General features: G+C 49.0%; 1 protein-coding gene across 1 annotated transcript; it reads right to left on the reverse strand.

Annotated features, from left to right (window-relative positions):
• Positions 1–16: 16 nt before the first annotated feature.
• Positions 17–23,506, reverse strand: RAD54L (RAD54 like). The gene is made up of 18 exons (XM_039484391.1): positions 23,316–23,506; positions 23,121–23,207; positions 21,583–21,702; positions 20,948–21,008; positions 18,941–19,076; positions 17,908–17,977; positions 15,681–15,969; positions 14,130–14,254; positions 12,357–12,507; positions 10,323–10,449; positions 8,243–8,317; positions 7,530–7,660; positions 5,354–5,464; positions 4,823–4,946; positions 4,346–4,424; positions 4,061–4,240; positions 2,798–2,961; positions 17–1,126 (listed from the first exon to the last, which is right to left on the reverse strand). The coding sequence occupies exons 1-18, from the start codon at positions 23,316–23,318 to the stop codon at positions 925–927; spliced, it is 2,235 nt and encodes a 744-aa protein (XP_039340325.1). The 5' UTR covers positions 23,319–23,506; the 3' UTR covers positions 17–924.
• Between the last annotated feature and the right edge of the window lie 512 nt (positions 23,507–24,018).

Below are 24,018 nucleotides of genomic sequence, written 5' to 3' on the forward strand. Positions count from 1 at the left end.
AACAGAACAGGTTGCTTGTCCTTCAGCAACTTTATTTTATAAAATGTAGTTGAGTAGAAATTTTGGTACATTAGGGACTATTCTTTTACTGCATTGTCAAAAGATGATCTTGCTAAAAATAATGCCAACACAAATTAGTTGTTTCCGCCAAGATTTTCAAAGCGAAGAGTGATTTTAATGGGGCCTAACTGATGCACTTTCTGAAAATCAGGCTCTTTGGAGGTGTCTCAGATTGGGCCACCCAGAAGCACAAGTCGTTTAGACCAATATTATCAAAAATGGCTTAAGTTGGATTGATCTGGAGATGAATGATTATATTTCCCAGAGCTGTCTACTACATAATATAGGTCAACCCTGCCAGCCGATTCCAGATCTCATCAGTGGCTATGCATTCAGTATCTAGCCTGTAAACTGTGGCTCCAAGAAAAAATCTTGTGTAGGTGGTAGTTGCACACTGAAAACCAGATCTGCAGCCAGGAATTAACCTGCACCTGAAGATGGAGCTTGTTTGTTTGTAATGGGACTTAGGTAAATAAAAAGATGATATGAATTGCAAACTGGATCTTGCATGTGCTTTCACAGATACAGAACTGATTATGTCCTGATGCTATTACAATAGATCCTAGGTTAGACTGGAGCACATCATTACACAAGCCAAACAGCTGTTTCTCCAGTACACATTATAGACACAAGAGTGGCATGGATAATACCTTGTGCTTCCTGCTGTCCCAAGCACAGTTTAACCATTTTCAAGACCTACCAATTTCTTGGTGGAAGAAAACAGAACCACCTTGTCCTGCTGTTCTGGATCCAGATGCAGCACAGGCTGCATTGTTATCAGACCTCTGCTCTGAAAGTGATTGAAGTGGGCTTGACTGACTTCCATAGGAGCCTTCCCTCATCTCCACCATCGGAGACGCACTGTCAGGGAATCCCTCGCTGCTCCTCATGGGAATGGTGATGGAACGTGAAGGTGACAGCAGCATCCCACGTGGCCTTCAGCACAGAGTCCTGGAGCCCACGCTTGTCAGCACAGTGGTTCCACTGGGAGAGGTCAGAGGTGCAGTCAGAACCTTCAGGAGGAGGCTTTACCTGGTGGCCATTCACACAGCAGCGACACTTAATCCTAAAACACAAAGATGTTCTACAGGTGAGGACCAGGGCACGTTCTACACCTGCTGGGCCAGGTACAGAATCCTAGTGTTTCAGATTTGGGCAAAAGGGTGTACAATTAATGGAGACTGCATAAACCAACAGAATGCACTTCATCAACATTGGGGTTAGCCTGCTCCTATTTGTCTAATAATTGATGCAACAAAAAGCCCATGCAAAATCAAGTGTCTAATCTACGCGTACTAGAACCGCGTGTGCGAATAACCGGAGACACGTCTCTGGTCATTTAGAATTTTTGGTTACTGTGATTCCATTCGGAAAATCTGGGTTTTTATTTCCAAAGCACCCTAGGCTCCACATGTGAACGTTTATACATACAATGAAAGCGTTATAACAAAGTCCATCCAAGCTCAAAGTCGGGCAAATCGTGGGAAAAGAGGTGAACTACATGGAGCCAGCAGTGGCTCCAAAGGGAGTTGAGAAAGTGCTTCATTTAGAAGGTGAATAATATTCGTTTTAGTTTACTGAGAGCAGTAAGACTTCAGACCTAATCACCCGTAAAATCCTAGGTCAGAAACAGAGCGTGTGTGTAGACTTGAATTACAAATCTGTTTAGAAAATCCTCCTTTTACCTTCCAGGACCTAAATACTTTGGTAATTCCCTTGCATCACCATCTCTCTCAGCCCAGCACAGCTGTTTTAAGTGGTTATGGTGCAGTGGGTTTTAAATAAGGAATCCTGAACTCAGGACTTGGCAGGACTCAGGAAGGATCTAATTTTCATACATTTACACGGGGTTAATTGTCAGTTTGCATATAAAGCATCACTACCTATGGCAATGAACATCTACTGGCCTCTCAAGGGAAGTGGTGGAGGCCCCACTGTTCATTTAAAACCAGACAAGCCATTCGTTAAATGCACAGTGGGGAACAATCTTGCAGTGCGGGGGGGGGAGAAGGAGCAGATGATCCATTAGAGATTGTCCATCCCTGGACTTTCTGTGCTTGATAAGCTTTGGGAAAGTAAAAATAACTTTCTCTTCCCTGTGATGTTACAGCCTCTCACCCTCCCGAGGATGTAGGTGGAGGCAGCAGCAGGGGTGGTTTGAGTACTTGTCTGATGATAGAAACTTCCATAATAAAATGAGAGGGTGAGTAGGAAGTGTCAGTTTCCTTATAAATAATGGAGTGTTGGAAATAGAAGTCCACCCTAGTCATTCACCTCTTCTACCTCCCCATCAACAGAGAGGAAGATAGTCACGTGCTTAGGGCACTAGCCTAGGATGTGAGTGTCCCAGGTTTAATTCCCTGCTCTGACACAGATTTCCCATGGGACCTTCAGTCAGTCACTTCTTTGTGCCTCAGTTTCCCCTCTGTACAATGAAGATAATAGCCCTGCCCTGCCTCACAGGGGGGTTGTGAGGATAAATCCATTAAAGATCATGAAGTGCTTTGAAATCTACTAACGAGACACTCTGTGTAATATAATTATCTTCCTGCTGCACCAGCAACTTCTGAATCAGCAGATCAATAACTTCACGAGTCTGAACGGTTCACTAAGTGGTTCTCAGCCAACCAGAGCACTTGTGTCTCCACCTATAGCCTCTGTGTCAATCACGAAGTCAGCCACTGTTTATGCCATGGTCATTGGCTACCCTAACCCATCACTGCGTTTCTAAACTTACTTGTCATGGGTATCGCTGGCTGTGGTCTCATTCAGTGTGAACAGCTCCTTCAGCTCCCCTAGCGAGAAGTGCCTCTCCACATCCTGCTCCTCATCCACCACGCAGCTGCTGAGTGCCTTCTTGTGGGTCTGACGCTGGAAAATCTTCTCCTCAATTGTCCCTGTCTACGAGAGAGAACGGCCAATGGGATTAAGCGCAGCATGGAGAAGGCTAAAGCTGGGATCTGGCCGGGATGCTGGGATTAAGCCTTTATCTGTATAAAAAGTACCATGGGGTCTTTACTGGCCATAAGTGGTCAGAGCCTCAATTCCCCCTTCTTCCCGAAGGTAACTCCTCCAGCTGCCCAGAGCCACCTTGCTGAGGGCACGGGTTCAGTACAGAATCCAATCATCACCACGACTTCATGCAGTGCCCTCAGTGCTCCAAGCACTGACCCAGCCCACTCCCGCTTATCTTGCAACATGTGACATGCTCACAGCATGAGCGGATGCAGCCGCAGGCTGTAGTAAAGAGGCGACATGCAGGAAAACCAGAGTACACATGACAACAGTGTTTGGAATTCCTGCTGGAGATTCCCCTTCAGGGAACTTTCCCCGACAGCGGCATGCCCCCAAGGTCCCTGCTGGGGGAATGCAGTGGCTGAGGAGGGCAATGCTGCGTCACAGGGGCAGCCGACGGAGGAGAGGGAGTGGTTAAAGCTCTGAATATGGACTCGCAGATGCTGTCATCAGCCCAGTTAGTATGGCAGTCCTGAGCCTCGTGGGCTGCGGTGTCAGAGCTGCACAGATACCCCTGATGACAGGCACGTAGGAATTCCAACACCCTTTCAACTGGGGGGGTGGCTCGTTCATAACAACCAACGGGAGCACATCTACAGGAGCAGCTGTAGGGTCCTACACCAATTATGGGAACATGGTGTCCTGCCAACAGCCATGTCTCTACCCCGCCACAAAAGATTAATGTCCTATTTATAAAGCTTCAGTCACTTCTGTTCCCCATAAACCAGCCACCACTAAAGAGCCAGGACCCAAAAGCAATCCCATTGGAATCAATGGCGACGCTCCCTTTGGCTGCAATGGCAGACAATTTGAAGCCTGATGTAATCAAGCGCAATCCAGGCCACATGGCTACAGACACTCAAGGGTTCTAAGCCACAGCGTCTCTTTCCAGTTGCAAGGTCAATTATTCTGCAGTATAATCAACTGCAGACTGGGCTATCCCCCACATCCCGACACGGTTAAAAGGAGGTAGCTCCAGACTCACTGAGAGCAACCTGTAGATGTAGCAGGTCTTCTTCTGGCCGTCTCGCCACACTCGAGCCATGGCTTGTTCGTCATTGGCCGGATTCCAATCTGGGTCAAACATGATGAGTCTGTTTGCCCCAATCAAGTTCAAGCCGCAGCCACCTGCTTTGCTGCTCAACATGAAGACAAACTCAGGGCTCTGTGGGGCAAGACATACTTAGATGAAATCCCTGCCCGATGTCACATGATCACACCTGCTAAGACTGGCAGGACTAACGATGTGGGTCTGGGAAGCTCTACTTACCGAGAGGCTGTTAAACCGCTCTACGATCTTTGCTCTCTTTTTAATGGACATGGTGCCATCCAGTCGGACATATAAATACCTGGCACAGGACAACGCAATGGTTAATGGGATCAGATCATCATAGCCTTTTAATAGCCCCGGTTTTACAATGATAAAACACAAGATGAACAGAAACAGTTCTGCAAATGGCCTTGTGTTTGAGTGCCAGGCTGTAGGCCCCTATAGAAATGGACAGAGCTGTTCTGCTGACTCACCCTGGAAGCCAGAGCAGATGGGTCACATTAGTTCAATTTCCAGGGCCTCCCTCTGAGGCTAGAATTCAGGGAGAAACCTCAAGAACAGCCTCCTCAGGCTAAGGTTTATATTGCAAGTATAAACAACAAGGAGTCCGGTGGCACCTTAAAGACTAAGATTTATTTGGGCATAAGCTTTCGTGGGTAAAAAAACCTCACTTATCGGTTAAGACCAACGACAAACCTCCTAGTCCTGCAGAGCTTCTCAAAGAGGTCCAGCGTTTGGGTGTAATTGGAGACCAGGACTACCTTGTCACTGCTAGTGCTTCTAGTCACAGCCAGGATGTAGTCCAACACCAGCATCTTTCCTGGAAGGAAGAAAAGTGAACATGTTGTTAAACATCCCATTGCCAATATGTAGGGAGGCAGCACAGTCCAGTGGACAGGGCATTGGACTATGAGTCAGGAGACCTGGGCTCTATTCCTAGCTTTGCCTGTGTGTGACTTTGGGCAAGCTACTTAATGACTGTGTGCCTCAGTTTCCCTATCTGAATAATGGGGATAATATTTACCCACCTCTGTAAAATGCTTTGAGATCTACAGATGAAGTGAGTATTAACAGGGTTGGAGATGACACACACAGAGATGTACATGAGACCAGCCTCTTCCTAAGAGGTCACCCCAAAGTATCCCTGGTCACTGCATAAGATTCCATGGCAGGGGGCCACCCTCTCTCAAGCAATCGATTCACACAGCGGAGTTACAGTGCGGTTACCTGACAGCTGGGGCTCCAGGGACTTGGGACTGTAGCCGGCAGGGAACAATTCCAGTGCTCCTGCAAACCCTTCCTCCTCCTCCACACACTTCTCGTAGATCAGGGCAGGGTCTGAAGAACAAACAAAACCTGGAAACCACTGTGGATTTGTGAAGTTTGCAGGGCTTCCCCCTGAGGAGGGAAGCAGGACTGCCATGGCACCAAGACAACTGCGTCCTCGTCATTGTACTGACTGTATAATTACATATAAATGCAGCGTAAGAGTCACCCACCCTGGCCTGTCCATCTGGCTCCCAGATCTGCTGCTGCTGCAGCTTCCTCATATTCTACTGCCAGGATCACTCCTTCAAACACCCAGCAGCCAGGGAATTGCATGCTAACCATGCTCCCCAGGCTAGGGGGAGTGACATCAAGGCACAAGGAAGGAGAGTTTGGCATTGCTAAATGACCACCTCTCAGGTCAGCTGAGGAGCAGCACTGATGGGCTCTGTAAGGAGCACATGCATTCCAATCTGGCCAGAAGGATGGAAGTTACAGCTGGGGGACATCAGGGGAAAGCCCAAGAGCTCTAATAGAATCAGGTATCATGTGCTGGGAAAAATAACCAGCTCAAAGCATTTTCTGTGGGTGGGCCTCACGGAGACCGACAGCGGGTAGTTCCATTTACAAAGGACTTCCTGTTGCACCTAGCAGCAGTAGTAACGGATGGGTCTCTTGCCAGCCCCTTGTATTACACTAACTGGTCACCATAACAGGTTGGTAAAATAACTATATGGCACTGATATTGCTTGGGTCACAGAATTTGGAGATGTCTCATATGGAGTCCATTACCCTCGAAGGCCAGAAGAGTCTCCAGATGCAAGAAGTTCAAGATACTGATTGAATACTACAACGGTTCTTAGCCAAGAGGCTGCGGAGCAGCAGTACGTTCGTCCCCGTGCATTACATCTTTCTCTAGAAGTCCAATCCATTATGGGAACAAAAATCACCTGCACACCTCGGAGCAGCTTGCTGTCTCCATAAAAGCAAGCTGACAACCTCCTGGGTCTTCCCCACCCCAGGGAAAGGGTCAGGTGTGTGACAGTGCAGCACCAGGGAAGGAAGAAGCTGCCTCCAGAGGGCGCCACAGAAGAGCGTGGCAATGGTGATCAGAGCTCTAACCTTGCATCCACTGGAGTTTGAGCACTGATTTCAATGGAAGCAGGACTGGGCTCTAAATGACCCTGGTTGGCTTGCCCTCTTCCTCTGCATCAAGTTCAAGTTCCTCATCCTCACTCCAATGGCATCACAACTCTTCCCTGCCTACAGCTGTGTCTTTGACTCGCCCAGCACCTCCTCTCGCCTCTGCTCCACTTAGCTGGCTCTGGTTTCCTTCTCCCACCTGTAGTTCTGCTCCTCTCCGGTAAGCCACCCCTTCTGCTGAGAACTATCTCCCATTCGCTAGCCATCAAATCCTCTCCTTCCTTCCCAACTCAGCACCTACTTCTGCAGGATCTCCTCCGACAGCATCTGAGGACCTGGGGCTGGCGTACCTGCTGCGTAGGGCTGGGCGGGAAACGGCTTTTCTGTCCTGAAAATATTCTGGAGAGTTTAAAAATTCTTCCCACCCAAAACGGGGAAGAAAAATCAAAATCTCAAAATTCTTTTGAGAACCATCAAAATGTTTCCTTTCGATTTTGACCTTTTCTAGTAACCCTTTTTTTCAATAATCAAAGTTTCAAAAGAAAAAGTTGTTTTGAACCAGAAAAACAGAATATTTGGTTTAGACAATTTAAAAAAAAATTTTTCCCAAAACATTCCGGGTCAGGAGAGTCATCAGAACAGACCCTGCTTCACAAACAGTTTCTGTTTCAACGAATTGGCATTTTTCAACGACAAAATGTTTAGTCAAAAAATTCCCCACCACCTTACTGCTGGCTGTATTTGAGTGAAGTGATGTTGCCCTCTAGTGGCAGGACCCTAGCACGCCTACAGCGTCCTGAGAGAGTCAGGAGGCTCCAGGGTCTAGTTCCAGCTCTCCAGATGTTGGGGTGATTTATACAGGGAGTGTATCGCATGGAGTCATTACATTACACGCTCTCTGGAGCAGAGCGCTGGGCTTAAGTGTTTCGTGAAGCTCTGCATCCAATGCTCTGTAGATAACACAATAATAGCATTAAACCAACCCCTCACTCACGGTTACAGAGTTTCTTCAGGGACGTGATGGAGGAGAGAGACGACACGCTGATCTTCCCCTCCTTCAGCTCTTCGGCTGGCTTCGCTTGCTTCAGGAAGTGTTTGTACAGCTCAGTCTGCAGAGGTGTCAGCCTGCAACAGAACAAGGGGCTTAGCACAGGCCAGCAACGTTATACCGCTGTGGGCAGATCCGCCAGCTGATCTCAATCTTCCTCCTCCCGCTCTGCTATAGTTTTTTTGGGCCACAGAAACACATCCCTAATTGGGAAGAGCCTTAGTCCTACACAGATTCCATCACAAGACACCACTAAAATCCAAGAACCTAAAGGCAAGACTATTTTTTGTGAATTTAGCCCAGGGGTAGCAACCTATGGCACATGTGCTGAAGGCGGCACGTGAGCTGATTTTCAGTGGCGCTCACACTGCCTGGGTCCTGGCCACCGGTCCGGGGGGCTCTGCGTTTTAATTTAATTTTAAATGAAGCTTCTTAAACATTTTGAAACCTTATTTACTTTACATACAACAATAGTTTAGTTCTATATTATAGACTTATAAAGAGACCTAAAAATGTTAAAATGTATTACTGGCACGCAAAACCTTAGAGTAAATAAATGAAGACTCGGCACAACACTTCTGAAAGGTTGCCGACCCCTGGTTTAGCCTTTACTTTTGTTCTCTCTTTTCTGTCCTTAACTTGGGCAAACTGTCCCGTACCTGCAGCAAACCACCTGCTCGATTTTCACAGGTAGGTATTTGGACAGGATATCTGAAGTTCTCCTGATCAAACATCTGCAATGAAGGAAACAGGGATTAGAAACACAGATGACATGAAAATCAAAAAGCCAGTGGTGAACTGCAATATTGTCCCTGACTAATATGACTGTACAAGTCCCTTAGAATCTAGGCCCGAAGTGCCTGAGAAAATGCCTCACCCCAATGTTGGCAGGTGTGATCAGCCAGGATGGGTGTATTCTTGGTTCCTACGTGCAGGCATGGGGCAGGTGTTTCTAGGCTGAGGGTCCTCCGCTGTGGAAGTGCTACACAGTGTATTTCTACCAGTCTCTCTCATGTGCTGCCTTGACTATAGGCACCACTGATTTCAACTGACCAACCTTTGACCTTCTCTGTGTGCCTTGCTTTTGTATCATGATTCCAGGATGAGTGAGTTACTGAAACCTGGGCGTGCGCACAGGGCCAGCTTTAGGAAGTGCGGGGCCCAATCCGAACAGTTTCGGCGGGGCCCCGGCAGGGTGACTTAAAAAAAAAACCATGTAAAAAAAACACATGGGGCTTGTACTCACCGGGCGGTGCTCCGAGTCTTCAGCGGCGGGTCCTTCATTTGCTCCAGGTCTTCAGCGGCACTGAAGGACCTGCTGCCGAAGTGACACTGAAGACCCAGAGCAAACGAAGGACCCGCTGCCAAAGTGCCGCCGAAGACCTGGAGTGAGCGAAGGACCCGTCGCCGAAGTGCCGCTGAAGACCCGGAGCGCCGCCAGGTGAGTAAAAATTAAAAAGGCACCTCTAGCCAGGGAAGGGATTCTCACTGGGCGCGGGGCCTGATTCAGGGAAATTGGTGGAATAGGTCTAAAGCCGGCCCTGCGTGCACACTGAATGGGGGATAGTCGGGAACGCCCTAAGCAGGAGAGATTGAACAGACCCCAGAGCAGCAGCTTCAAATCCGCTTCACCATAAACAAAAGCAGCAGCCCAGCAGGATCAGAAGGAGTACGTTCTACCCCTCCCGGCCACATGTTTCACTGAACCTTTTTACTGCCAGGCTGTGTCAAGGTCATGGCCAATTTTGCAGAGTGGCCGTACAGTGTGAAATTAAATTCACCATGAATTTAAACTGCTCTATGGCATTTGCAATGGTTGCAAAAGCTTATATAGAACCAAGACTCCAGCAACATTGTGAATGCAAAGGAGACTCTAGTGAGGGCTCTTCTGTTGTCAATCAGTTCCCTGTCAAAGATTTCGTTAGCATGGTTACTTACGATTCGTAATCAGAAAAGTAACTGTGTAAAAAAATGAAACCATCTTACAAGGTGACCTAGTGGACAGAACACTGACCAGGACATAGGAGCCCTGAGTTCTATTCCTAGCTCTGCTACTGGCCTGCTGGGTGACCTGGGGCAAGTCATTTTCCTTCTCCATACCTCAGTTTCCCCATCGGTAAAATGGGGATAATGATACTGACCTCCTTTGTAAAACGCATTGAGATCAGCTGACGAAACATGCTAGATAAGAGCTAAGTATTAATAATACTCAACAGATTTGCTCCTAGTGCCACAACTTCTTACCTAACTGGCATGAATATGGTTTATTCTTATTATCCCCACAGAGCCAACACAGCTATGGGAGAGTGAGCTGGGTTCTGTTCTGCCTTATGTATCATCATGAAAGTTGACAGCTGTCTTCATTGTCGAATCTTTATCATAAAGGCTGACGCAAGAAGCAGAAGGAAAACAGTGGGATGTTAAGGCACCAGATGGAGTTTGAAACATGGGACAATTAGAAAAATCTTCATTTGACTTGTAATCTGAATACACGTGATGAACTGGGGATTAGTGGGAGCCGTGAGTGTCATTCTGATAGTCCCTTTGCAGAGTGTAACTGCACATTAAGTATATTCCTTATGTCTTAGTGTTAACAGGGCTTTACTGACTCATCAGCTAGTCAATGTGCAAAACTCACAACAGAACTTGTTCCAACACCGGACTGTAATCTTCAAAAATGGCTGCATGTGGGAGGGGGTTTATGGCTTAGCTTTCCGGGGAGAGGCCGTTAGAACTCACCTGTTCACAATGCTGATCAGCTCTTTGAGTCGCTCCTCCCCTTTATGCCTCTCCACTTCACTTGCATCTGCATCTCTGCCTTTCAGGATCGGGATTTCAAAATGCTTTTTAAACTCCTGCGCTGTCCCTGTCCACAACAGAGGGGAAAAGACAAATGTTACAACAGCATCTCGTCTGCAGCCATGTGAGCCTTTGACAGAAAAGTGGATTTACCCTCCACCCCTGGCACTGCCACAGGGTTATGGGCCCTGGACGGAAACACTTAAGCTCTAGCTTTTAACACTTAAACCCTAGCTTGTCGCATCAGAAATAATTCAGGCAATGCAAGTGACTGTGAGCAATGGAATAACACTTAACGTTTATACAGCATTTCCATCCCCAAAGGACTTTTCAAGTATAATTAACCCTAACCCCCAGAAGCTATAACTTCCCAATCTATAATATGGTGCTGAGGCACAAATAGGTTCCATGAGTTGCCAAAGACACGGGACAAATCGATCACGTTGCCTCCCTGTACTAAGTCCCCAAGCCAAATCAAAACTTATGGAGAAAAAGGAGGAGGAAATAAAAACATCTCCTAGCCCCATCCCATCCTCCCTTGGATGAAATTCTGGGGGCAGAATCAGACACAGCCCGCATATTGCTCTTGGACTGGGGAGAGAGTTGTGGGGGTGAGGAAGGGATATATTTAATGCCACGTCATTACGGTTCACCACAAAAAGACCAGGGCCCTCAGAGGAGCAACGAAACATAAAAGACTGATTTATGGATTGGTGTATTTATTCTTGCCCTTGAACAGAACGTGACCTTTCTGGGACAAGCCTTCCCCCTCCCCGCCAGACAGCATCAGAGCCAATCTGAACCTTGTGATGCTGTGGAGAACATAAAGCACCAACAGATTAGTTATGTGCTTTGCTCTTCAAATAAACCAGACCATGGACTACCAAGGGCAATGGACGCAAGACGGAGCCCAGAGCCGGCACATTTTAATCTGCAGAAGCAGCCATAAGAGCATTAGATCCGCCAGCAGGGAGGAAATGGAAACAAATCAAACCATGCCCCTGTTCAAACGCTTTTCTCCTTTCCCCTGTAAATGGGATGACGAGGTGAACCCCAGATTCACAAGCTTCCTCATCTTTGGCGGAAACAGTCCCAAATCAAAACCTGGATGTGACTATTACTGGACAAAGAAATCAAGAGGAAGGGTGGTCTTGTGGTTAAGGCAGTAGGCTGGGACTCCAGATCAGTGTTCAGTTCCCAGCTCTGACACATAATCCCCATGTGACCCAGGGCAAGTCCCTTCATCTTTCTGTGCCTCGGTTCCCCATCTGTGAAATGGGCATAATTAATCCTTCCTTTGTCTGCCTACTCTATTTAGCTTGTAAGTTCTTTGGGGTCAAGGAATGTTTCTTACTATGAATGTGTACAGCACCTAGCACACTGGGACCCAATCTGGTGACTAGACACAACTGGAATACACGTACTATAAATGAGGATAATGCTCAGATTCGCATTTGAACTTTGGAGTTCAGGCCCATCACAAAGACCGGTGCTGCTGACTTCTCCAGCACTGGTGGCTGTGGGAGGTCCCTGCCAGCTAGGCCACCTGCCTCTTGATTCACAGTTTAATCTTGAGAAAAGAAGACTGAGGGGGGTCTTGATACCAGTCTTCAAACAGGTAAGGACTGTTATAATGAGGACGATGATCACTAGTTCTCCATGTTCATTGACGGCAGGACAAGAAGCAATGGGCTTAATTTGCAGCAAGGGAGATTTAGGTGAGATATTAGGAAAAACCTTCTAACTCTAAGGGTAATTAAGGTCTGGAACAGGCTTCCAAGGGGGGTTGTGGACTCTCCCTCTTCGCAGGTTTCTAAGAGCAGGTTGGATAAACACCTGCCAGGGATGGTCTAGGTTACTTGGTCCTGCCTCAGCGCAGAGGCCTGGTCTTGATGACCTCTCAAGGTCCCTTCAAGCCCTACATTTTTACGGGTCTATAAGCTGCACAGGGGTTAACAACGTCACGCTCCTTACCTAGGATGCCCGAGTTAACGAAGTGCACCAAGCTGAAGTATTCGAGCAGGTCATTCTGAATGGGGGTCCCTGAGATGAGAACTCGCCGCGGGGTGTTTAAGCCGTCCAGAGCCTGGTACGTTTGGTTTTCAGAGTTCTTCAGCCTATGGCCCTAAAAAGAAAAAAAGCAAACAGGGAATCCCGCGGCACTTGATGAGAGGAAGCAGGTCTGAGAGATCTCTGTCAACACTGATTTATTTGAACTGTAAGGGCATGATTGTCTCTGTTCTGGGTATATACAGTCCCTGGCACTGTGAGGCCCTGCTCTATGTCTAGTGCTACTCCTAGGTGCTACCCTAATAATAATTATTATATGGCCCAAATTAAGCAAACATTTCATTTGTTAAAATGGGGACAACGTCCCCTAGCTCCCAGCGATAGCCGGGATGGATAATATATCGCTATTTGTAAATTGCTGCAAGGTCCTTGGATGAAAGTTGCTACTCATGGGCAAAACATTAAGGTGCCCAGATACCATGGGGAGGGGCCCAGTATAAATACACCTCTACCCCGATATAACGCGACCCGATATAACATGAATTCAGATAGAACGTGGTAAAGCAGCGCTCCAGGGGGGCGGGGCTGCACGCTCCGGCGGATCAAAGCAAGTTTGATATAACGCGGTTTCACCTATAACGCGGTAAGATTTTTTGGCTCCGGAGGACAGTGTTATATCGAGGTAGAGGTGTACGTAGGGAGAAACGAATGTGCTCCATTTTCAGGATCATCTCAGTCTGCATTATAGCAGATACAGAATCAAGCCACTGAGTGTCACTAGCATTCAATGAAACTCCTCCAGGGGAGGCAGAGGAAGTATTAAGTGCTTGGGCAGAGTGCTGTACAGCTCTTCATTGGGCTGGGCACGGGCTTGCTTTCCCTTTAGGGAAACGAAGCTCTAGCACAAATGGGAACCTGGATACCGATACACAGCACCGGAGAACGAAAGGGGAAAAGCTTTGAATGGAACTACATTTCACTCGTGCGAAGGCAGCTCCCGAAAATCCATCCCTAGCAGAGTAGAATCCAGCGCTGGGAGACCGTTAGCCTAAGCAAGGATCACTCACCTTGCCCGTTCACACGTTCTCCCCCTGTATTGCCAGCCCACCCCCAGCAGTGCCAGGAGACCACTCAGGGGCTCCCCTTCAGGCACGCATTCGCACTCACAGCTCCACAGGTCAGGCTCCTCCTGCTAGCCCAGCACTCAGGAACGTGATCCTTTCTCACACACACGAGTCCAGTGCTCCTGATCCAACTTCCATGGGCGTCAGTGGACGCTGGGGCAGGGCCTTTGTTCCCTAAACTGTACTGGGTTGTCCTCGGCATAGCCGAGACTTGACCTTCTACTGTTTGGTGGGGGGGGACAGATCCAGCCTGACAACACACGCCATGTATACAGCACATGGGAGGCAGCATGGTCTCGTGGTCACAGCAAAGGAGCAGGGGTCACAAGACCTGACTTGCAGCGTGAACCCGGGCAAGTCATTTAGCCAGTCTGTGGCTTCCCCATCTGTGAAGTGAGGACAGTGCTACTGACGGCCATTCAGACAGCCCCCCGGGATGCTCTGGCTGAAGGGGGCTGGATATCATCACACATTCCATTTGTGGGCTAGCCACCAAGAGCACTTCCAACACAGGGATGCAAATGCCTCCAGGCCTGTCTGATTATTTCTCCATATGAAAGCAGAAAAAAAACTCAGCACGGGACTAGGGAAACAACAGCTGCCTTCTCTGTACCTCGTCACATATGACCAGCCCGACACTCCCCTTCTGGAGGACTTCGGCGTGAAGGCGGAACGTCTCGTAGGAGATGATCAGGATGGGGGAAGGCACTCGCAAGCCGCGCTGGTTCATAAAGCCGGCTACGGGAAGGAAGAGAAAGACGTGAGCGGCACAGAGAATGGAAAAATATTTGAAAGCCAGGCAGAAGATAGCAACTGAGCCTGATTCCTCACCCTCTGAAGTCCAGGGGAGCCTTGCCATTTATTCCAGCTGCTTTTGAGCAGGCCTTAAACCAGGGGCGGGCAAACTTTTTGGCCTGAGGGCCACATCTTGGTATGAAAATTGTATGGTGGGCCATGAATGCGCACGAAATTGGGGTGCAGGAGTCGGTGCAGGCTCTGGGGTGGGGCCAGAAATGAGGAGCTCAGGGTGCGGGAGGGGGCCCCAGGCTGGTGGAGGGGGATGTGGGGGGAGGGGAAAGGCTCTGGCTGGAGATGCAGGCTCTGGGGTGAGGCTGAGGATGAGGGATTTGGGGTGTAGGAGGGTGCTCCAGGCTGGGATCGAGGGATTCAGAGGGCAGGAGGGGGATCAGGGCTGAGGCAGGGGGTTGAGCCACGGGGGGCGGGTGAGGGCTCTGGCTGGGGGGTGCGGGCTCTGGGGTGGGATTCAGGGTGTGGGAGGGGGCTTCGGGCTGGGGCAGGGGTGTGGGAGAGGGATCAGGGCTGGAGGAAGGGGGTTGGGGCATGGGAGGGGGTTGGGGTGCAGGCTCTGGACGGCGCTTACCTTGAGCAGCTCCTGGAAGCAGCGGCATGTCCCCCCTATGTGGAGGTGCAACCAGGCGGCTCTGCGCGCTGCCCCATCCACAGGCAGTTCCCAGCCAATGGGAGCTGCGGGGGTGGCGCTTGGGGCAGGGGCAGCATGCGGAGCCCCATGGCTGCCCCTAAGCGTAGGAGCTGGAGGGGGGACATGCTGCTGGGAGCCTCGGCTTACGCACGCGGAGCGGCCTCCAACCCCGCTGCCAGGCTGGAGCATGGGAGCATGGCAAGCCCCAAACCCCGCTCCCCAGCAGGAGCTCGAGGACCAGTTTAAACCAGCTGTAGCTTGCCCACCCCTGCCCTAAACAAACCCGTCTGAGACACTTCTCTCCATTGGCTCCCCTCCCTGCTGGCCTTCTGCTTCCTCCCCTCACATCCTCCTTTTCCGCCAACCTCCCCGTCCCTTCCCTTTACCCCCCACTCAACGCGCTTTGATCCCTCCCTCAGCCTCCCATCCCCTGCCCTTTCCTGCGCTGGCTGCTCTCCAGCAGAGGAAGGCTCAGAAACCGCCCTCACCAAACACACCCATTGGGGGTTCACACCAGGAGATCATCCACTGAACGAACACAGAGGTGTAGGGGCCTGAGCCAAAGACCACCGAAGTCAAGGAAAGCCCCCCAGTGAATTCAGTGGGCTTTGGCTCTGGCCTTAGATCTTTACATCAGCTGTGGAAGTGTCTTTTCCTTCTGCTAGCAGACACCCCTCCAGAGCGAGAGACAGACAAGCCACCCGCGCGCAGTTGCCTCCCCACCTAGTTTACGGTCTATTTCGTCTTTGGAGCCTCCATCGATGGCCAGCGGCTGAATCCTTCCTCCAAGCCATTTGCCGACTTCATTGTACCAGTTTTTAACCAGGCTGGAAGGCGAGACCACCATTGCCTTGTCAATTTCAGGCTTGCCGTCGGGGCTCTGACGCAGCAGCGTCCACATCAGAGTGATGCACTGCAGGGTCTTGCCCAGACCCATCTCGTCAGCCATTATGCAGCCATGGCTCCCAGGGATCCTGCGGCTCGTGACACATTCCCAGAGAAACTTCACGCCCTGCATGAAAAGCGGGGCTTGCTGATTAGAATGGACTTGTGGACGCCGAACGAAAGCCGTGTGTAGTAACGCAGTCTCCCTGCATTGTGGGACTGAGGTTATCATACACAGTATCCCAGATTTACACAGCACATCTCAAAGGGACTCGAAGCACTATACTAACTATATAGAGGAATCCCCCTGAAATGCAGCTACCTCTGGGGCGGAACAACCAATACAACTGGTTAACAATGCATAGCGATGCTACACACCAGTTTGAGACAGGAAGTGAAGAACTGAAATTACAGGAGAGATATTAGGCAGGCAGAATCTGATTGCTCAGACTAGCACCTACATACTGCACTGACAGGTCCCTGAGGAACACCTACGATGGTAATGGTATGCAGCTGAGACAAGCACCGTGCTGGCTTAAACAACTGACTGGTCCTGTATTGACTCAGAAAGGAAAACACAAGCTACTGAGCTGCCTAAACCAACCCCTGCAGGTCTCCCGTCTGGGCACAAAGCTAACTTGACCCTGCTTAACTTGGAAGGTCATAAGAACTCACAGGTTGCACCCAGCCAGCCTCTGGTTATAAGTCTACCGCTGATCATGTCCTGTATCCATTATGATCCTCAACAGCTTATTAGGCACCTAGCCTGTGTGTGGCAGTTTTTTGTTTTATTTTAACGCATTAGCCTTGGGTTTTGCTGTTTCTGGTATTTAGGACTGGAGATGTTTTTCACTGAAAGGCATACGCGCAGCTACTCTGGCTGACCCAGGATCCAAATATATTACTGACAGGTGACATTTAGGAACGGAGATTTCGGAGCAAAGCTTTTCAGATAATTTATGGTTAGAGTGTCAAACAAGGTAACATGCAATGATAAAAGTTCTTGAGATGTGGTTCTATCCTGAACAATGACTGTTGCACTGGGCACAGGGAGCTTTGTAAGCCAAACTGGGCTTGTCCTGACTAACACACCACACTATTTACACAAACCCTACCGAGGTGTGTTGCAGGTGAACACCTCTGTATAAATAAGTCCAAAGTTGGAATTTAGGCCCCAAGCCTCAAGGAGCTCGCTGTAGTGCTCTACGCTGAGTTCCTTGCAGGATCTATCTGTTCCTTAAAGTTCTACTGATGATGCACAAGCCAGTGCAGAATCCACCTCACTTGGCTCCGCGGGGCTAGACCAAAGTCATGAAAACATCAGTCACTAAAGCGAGCAGATCTGACACCAGGAGCAGATCTGTGGAGCGAGATGGTGTCATTTTTAGACAGTAACTTTTCTGATGTAACAGATAATTTGGGGGACTATTACCATCAGGAAGCAGGTAGATTCACAGATTTTTAAGGCCAGAAGTATGATCATCTAGTCTGAACAACAGGCCAGAGATTCAACCAAGTGATTCCTGCATCAAGCCCATAACTCGTGGTTGAGTGAGAACATATCTTGACTTAAAGGCAGTTAGATACTGTGTAAGTCTACTACAAACACATACGCATCAGATGTGTGTATAGCAGGCCAGAATGCCAGCTAATATTACTTGGAAATTACAATCATAAATTGATCTCCTATAGTGATTTTTGGCTAAGGTCTAGCATAGTATCAGTTTAACATCCAACTGACCCTGAACCTATCTGAGTGTTTCTTACTGGGCCCCACACCACAATATCTCAGCCCTTTTATATGGGGAATGGAATGTGCCACAGCAGAGGAACGATCTCTGTGGTGTAATAGGTCTTTGGCATATTTAAGGATGATCTTAAATCCATTCAGCTGCAGTTGCCATTACTGTAGTTAGAAACAGATCTTCCTAGTGAAGGTGGCAGTGTGGCTTTGTATAGCCTCCCTCCACCCATCTGCCCAGAATTCTCTAAAGTTTAAGCACTTGAGGTGGAGATTAGGGAACTCCTGATGGACAGGTTCGAAGTAGTTTCCCACAAAACTCACTTCTCTCTGATGAGGCCGTAAAACGCGACTGAGAACGGGGTCCACTACAACATGGATTGGCACTTTGTCCCTGCAGGAGGCAAACAAGAAAGGAGAGAGAGCAGAATGAATGCAGATCCCAGCTTTTTTTTGCTTGCTGCTGTTCTGAGGACTCCTGGTAAGTGGCACAAGGAAGGCAACTGCCAACAAATCCTGCCCGCACCCACCACAATACAGGAATGGGTGGTGACCATGTCCCGGGACAGCCACATTGTGACTAGATGCTGTGGCTTGAGTACTTTCGCACTATTATCTATGCTACAAACCTGAAATATCCTGCAACTCCTAGATGAAGGTTACAGAACATATCTAGCCTAGATACTTATTACCATAGGATCTGAGCGCCTCACAATCTGTAATGTAGTTATCCTCACATCCTGTGAGGCAGGGTAATGCTGTTATTCCCATTGTACAAAGGGGGAATAAGTGACTTGCCCAAGGTCACAAATGCAGTCTGTAGCAGACCAGGGACCTGATCCAGGTCTCCCCAGTGCTAGGCTAGTGCTCTAAACATTGGACCATCCTACCTCTCTGACATACTGTTATTGGAAGTGAAGTAATGGTTATCAAAGATAGCCTCGTCCCAGCAATGGGCGCATCAGTGACCACTCTAGGTAAGGTTGCCTGACAGTTCCCATTCGAATCCCCAGTTTTCAGTTCCTCATTTTGGTTGGCTTGTACCTTAATGTTGACATATCCTGACTGAGCACTGAAATGTTCAACTGACAGGGAATAAAGCCCTCTTAGGAATGGACTGAAGTGTACAGTGGGCCTTGGGCTCACCCACAAGTCAACCCTGTGGGTAGAACACCACAAATGATCTAATATGGATATGTTCCTTCCTTTGGTACAAGCTAGAGACATTCCAGAGCCACAAGGCTCGGAACCAAATTTAACTCCAAAGTTCTGATCCAAATTTGGTTCAGAGCCTTTTGGGAATGGAAGACAAGCCAATGAGGTTGGAGCTACAATACGTGCTTTGTGGGTAACTCACTTGTCTATTTTCAGCTGGTCATGTGCGCTCAGTGGCGGGGGCTCATAAAGAACCAGAGCCCCTTCTTCAAAAGGGTCATGGAGAGCGCTCCTTACCCCTGTCCGCTTGATGCCCAGGGCCCTCAAGCCCAGCGACCCTGAAAACAATCACAGGCAGGATTCAAAGGATTGCCAGTTGCTTCCTCCCAGAAAAAACTGAGCCGTGCAAAAGGCTGAGAATTCAGATACAATCCACTGCGCCGAAGGAGGAGGCTCAACATGCTGTTTACAGTGTGGGTGTGATGCCAGCAGAATACAGATTCAAGAGGAAGCCAATGCTGCATGCACCAGCAGCTCAGATGTGCTCTACGAGCCAGCTGATGGATGGCCCTCTATGGGTGCGCTGAGAGGGAGGGCAGGGAGCCCTGTCCCCCACTGCACTCACACAGAGGCAGCAATAATCTGTGTGCAAAGTGTGGGGGAGCATTGGTGGGGCAGGTACACAGTCACAACCCAACCCCCTCTGCACACTGGGTAACACTGACTGAGCGGGCTATGGGGGTGCTGACTACATTCCCCTGCCAGTCCTGCAGATGCATTACATCTAATACAGGCACTTCCACAGCATTTGAGTGCTGAAAATGTCCCTAGGCTCTTCAAGGCCATAATTTAACCTTGTATAATGACAAGCAGGGCCAAAGGCTGTATGTTGTAGGAGTACAGTAAATATACAACTAGGCATCTCACAAACCACTGGCCCAAATCCTCCTCTCAGATACCAATTCAGAGCTCAGTGGGAGTTGCATGCATTTATCCCAGGGCAGGATGTGACCATTAGCAGCTACCACTACAGCACTACATTTAACAGTGGACTGCCATATCTTGTAATGATATCACATAATCTACTGTACTGTCACCCTCCTTTGCCATGCAGAAGATGTTGCGGCCTTGCAGGAGCTTCCCATTAAGAGTGGAAATTAGTGACTTGGAAACTGGGCATTTTCTTAGTGTAATTTATTTACACAGATACACCAGTCATGGAACAGAAGTGGGCATAAACGGCACACGGGGAAAGCCCTCCTTCAGAAATCTTTGCCCAAACATCAATGCCTGGTTCCCAGGAAGCAATTCTGCTCCAAGGATTGACACTAGTTAGGGAGATTACAATGAAGCATAATCTCCTGCTGCTTGCAACAGCTCCCCCAAAAGAACAGTCAGCACAAAACAACAATCCAGCTTCTCTTAAAAGACTGCACATTGTCATCTTTTCTTAGCAGGCGAGCAATGTGTAACAGTGCCATCTAGTGATTCCCACCATAAATATATGCTGTGCAGACACAGACTACACCCTTTACAAATAAGGCTTAATTCCAACTTCTTTTCAAACCTGCTTTTTCAGCTGCTAAGCATTATATCAAATAAGTTCCTTTTGGGTTGATAATTACCCTTCTTGGTCTCAGTCCAAATGGGGGTTTTTCATTAAATAATATGTGAGTGAAAATGGTTGACCTGTTATTGAATCAAGGGGGGAAAAACGGTCCCATTTGTTCCAGTCAGAAGTTTGTGCTCCAAATATTTACGAACAGCTGAAGCTATCACACACAGCTTATTAAAAAGATCACCTTGAGACTTAAAGTATCAAGCCAAGTATAAAGAAAACTGGTGCAAGTTTATTGGTTTCACATACATTGTTCTTCCGGTTAGTGATATTGAGGGTATTATTTAGACTGTAAACTCTTTGGGCCAGAAACCTGTCTCACAGTTTTGTTCAGTAACATGGCATACAAGCCTATGGTACTTTGTAAAATATGTAACCATCGTAATACAGAATCCAGTACTGAAACGTAGGATTATCCAAACTAAATACTAATAAGAAATAAGACTGCTTCACTAATGGGGCTATATTTTTCTGTTCAAACTAACACACACATACAAAAGGAGGAAAATATCACTGTCTGACAAACCAAAATGTCATCTTTTTCATGGGAGGCAGATTTGATACAGATCTGTTAAACCCCCTTCATTTTACCTTGATAATTTGGAATGGGTACTTTGAAGGGTTTTGACAAAATGCTGCGGATAAATGCCTCCTAGGAATAGAGAAAGAAAAATATACATTCAAGTTATTTGCTATCATAGATGGCTACATAACAAAGAAGCCATTTGCTAAGGCCTCAATCCTACAAAGTGCTGAGCACTCCCAATTTCCCACTGATGTTTCAATCCCAGATATTTTAAAGTCATATTTAATATGTTTTCCCTTTGGACTCTCCAAAACATGAAACTGACTAATATCGCTTCATCCGATTAAACATCTTAGCATCATACACTTCTTGCTTAAATACGTTACTACTACGAGACTGCACCACTGAATAGTTCCATAGGCAAGTTGTGTGAACTTCATTATGAATAAAGTGCCTGGCCTAGTGGAACCCTGATTTCAGGTGAGGCCTCTAGGTGCTACTATAACGTAAATAATGGTGCAAGCCCTCATTACGTGGAATTCCCATTGACTCAATGAGAGTTTTCATAGGTGCTATGTGTACAGATAATGCCCAAGATGTGTAACCTAACAGAAGTGTGTGAGCCCTTCTGATCACAGATGTACAGTGCGCAATACTCTTTGGCATATGCTGACAATATGCCCTCGAGTGATCCACTTACATGTTTGCTGCTATCAAGGCAGTGAGGTCGATTGGTCAGCTGAGCCAAGGGTTTCCGGAAAGGTGACACGTAACATTCCCAGCTCTGGCTCTCACTGCCAGGTTTCCGCTTCTTCGGCATCTAAGAAAGAAAATCAGGACAGGCTGCTGATGATTCGGAGAGACCAACACAGGATAAATGTATCCCTGTCATGCTCTATAAGCATCTAACCACACAGACAATGAAGCCAGCCAGCCGAGTAAGTTTGAAAACAGAACATCATTACTCACTGCCATTGTAAGGACACTGCCAAGGTCGATGGGCCCAAAATGTTACCTACCCAGAAGTGAATGTGTTTAAAATACTCCTCTAATTCTGAATATATCCATCAGAATCCCCTCCCAAACTAGTGCTGTCACATTGCTAAACCATGCAGTATTTGGGTGCACCTAGCAGAAATATGGGTCGGCAAAAATGCATTTGTTTTGTTTCCAGTTAACAAACTTCCTTCATGAAAAAAGTTAGCACCCCATGCTGGCTAGCACACTGATTATAGCGTTTTTAGCATCCCATTGGCTCCTAATGAGAGTTCTTATTAGGGAAGCGAAAGGGCTGCAAATTTCAAGCTGAAAGTGACAAGACAGGAAAATGACAAGACGTGCACATGCATGCAGGCACACACACGTCAATGATTTATAATGATCCCATTCAAACCCATCTCTCCCTCCAGAGAGGGTGTCTTTCTAAACAATATGCTCTGTAGCTCAAACGGAAGTTATGGGTTTGATGCAGAAATCACGGTGTGAGGTTCTCTGACCTGTGGTATACAGATGATCACAATGACCCCTTCTGGCCTTAAAAATCTATGAATCTTTATTTCTGGTAATTTAGCCTCCCCCAGCACACCCAGTGCTTCTCCAGGAGGGCGGTGGTTTCTTTCTATCCAAGAAGAGTGACCAACTCTACTGAGATACACATACTTTGACTTTTAAGATATGGTCCACACCCAAAACATCCCCAAACTCTAGTGAAGTCTGGATCTAAACTTTGGACCGGACCCTAGAGATCCACTGAATTCCATGGGACTTTATAACTGCTTTCTTAAAATGATGATCAGATGCCAACGACTAAATTCCCAGGGTCAGTGTGTTTGGGGTCTCACTGGCGGTCTAGAGAAACACCTGCCTAAACAACTGGGACCTGTAGCTTGGTCTAACAGTGGAGAACCTTAGGCTCACCCTGATTTCCAGTGGACGTGAATTCCATAATCCCAGCCCTGCAGAGTGGGAATGTCCTGACCTGCCCATCCCGCACTGGAACCTGTGCTCTGTCAGCCAAAGTGTCACCACTGAGCATCCCGAGAGGTGGTGGCTACTGAGAAAACTGGGCCTGTGCATGGGAGAGGGCAGACATGCCGGTCCTATGCACTTCTCAGCCCAGCCAAGGGAGGGCGCTACCCTGACTGCCCAGCCCAGGAGCAGGATGGGCAGAAGCACTGGAAACAGATCTCCCCGCAGCCAGACGACAGAGGGGAAGGGGGGTCAGGGTGCGGAACTCACCGCCTCGGGGTGCCAATCCTCATCATCCTCTGAGCCATCGCCCCCCGGCTTCCTCTTAGCCAGCTGGCTGGGAGCCAGGCTTCTCCTCTGCAGGAAGGAAGGAGAGAGAAATGGTAATGAAAGGAGTGCGGCAGCCCCATGGGAGTGTGGGGGGGGGGGTGCCAGTGATTGCATGGAGGTGCTGCCCCCTCTTACCATCGTAGGGGGCTACAGCACCATCCAGCCCCACGCAGGCTGCAGCTCAGGGGCAGGGGGTGCTCAGGCCAGGGGAGGGAGTCGGCCAGCTGTGGGCTGTAGGGGGGAGGGGAGCACCCTGGGAGTCTGTATGGGGAGGGGCTGTATGGGGGGTCACCCCTGGTTCGGAGGTTCGCACGCCGAAGGGGCTGGCGGGGGGATGGCTGGGGGCAGGCAGGTGTATGGTTCGGGGTTCGCACCCACCTGCGTGGAGACTCTGGCGGGGAGGGGCTGTATGGGGGCAGGCAGGTGTAGGGGGTCACCCCTGGTTCAGGGATCGCGCCGGAGGGGCTGGGGAGGCTGGCTGCGGGGCAGGCAGGTGTATGGGGTCACCCCTGGTTCGGGGTTCACGCGCCGGGGAGAATGGTGGGAGGGGCTGTATGGGGGCAGGCAGGTGTATGGGGGTCACCCCTGGTTCAGGGTTCTCGCGCCGGGGCTGGCGGGGAGGGGCTGTATGGGGGCGGGCAGGCGTATGGGGTCACCCCTGGTTCGGGGTTCGCGCGCCGGGAGGATGGGGAGGGGCTGGCTGGGGGCGGGCAGGCGTATGGGGGGGTCACCCCCTGGTTCGGGGGTTCGCGCGGGGGAGGGGCTGGCGGGGGGCCACCCCTGGTTCGCGCGCCGGGGGCGGGGGGGCTGGCGGGCTGGGTCCGGCCCGTCCCCGGCT

The sequence above is a fragment of the Mauremys reevesii genome, linkage group 8 (assembly GCF_016161935.1).
Source record: "Mauremys reevesii isolate NIE-2019 linkage group 8, ASM1616193v1, whole genome shotgun sequence".
In the NCBI taxonomy this organism is placed as follows: domain Eukaryota; kingdom Metazoa; phylum Chordata; order Testudines; family Geoemydidae; genus Mauremys; species Mauremys reevesii.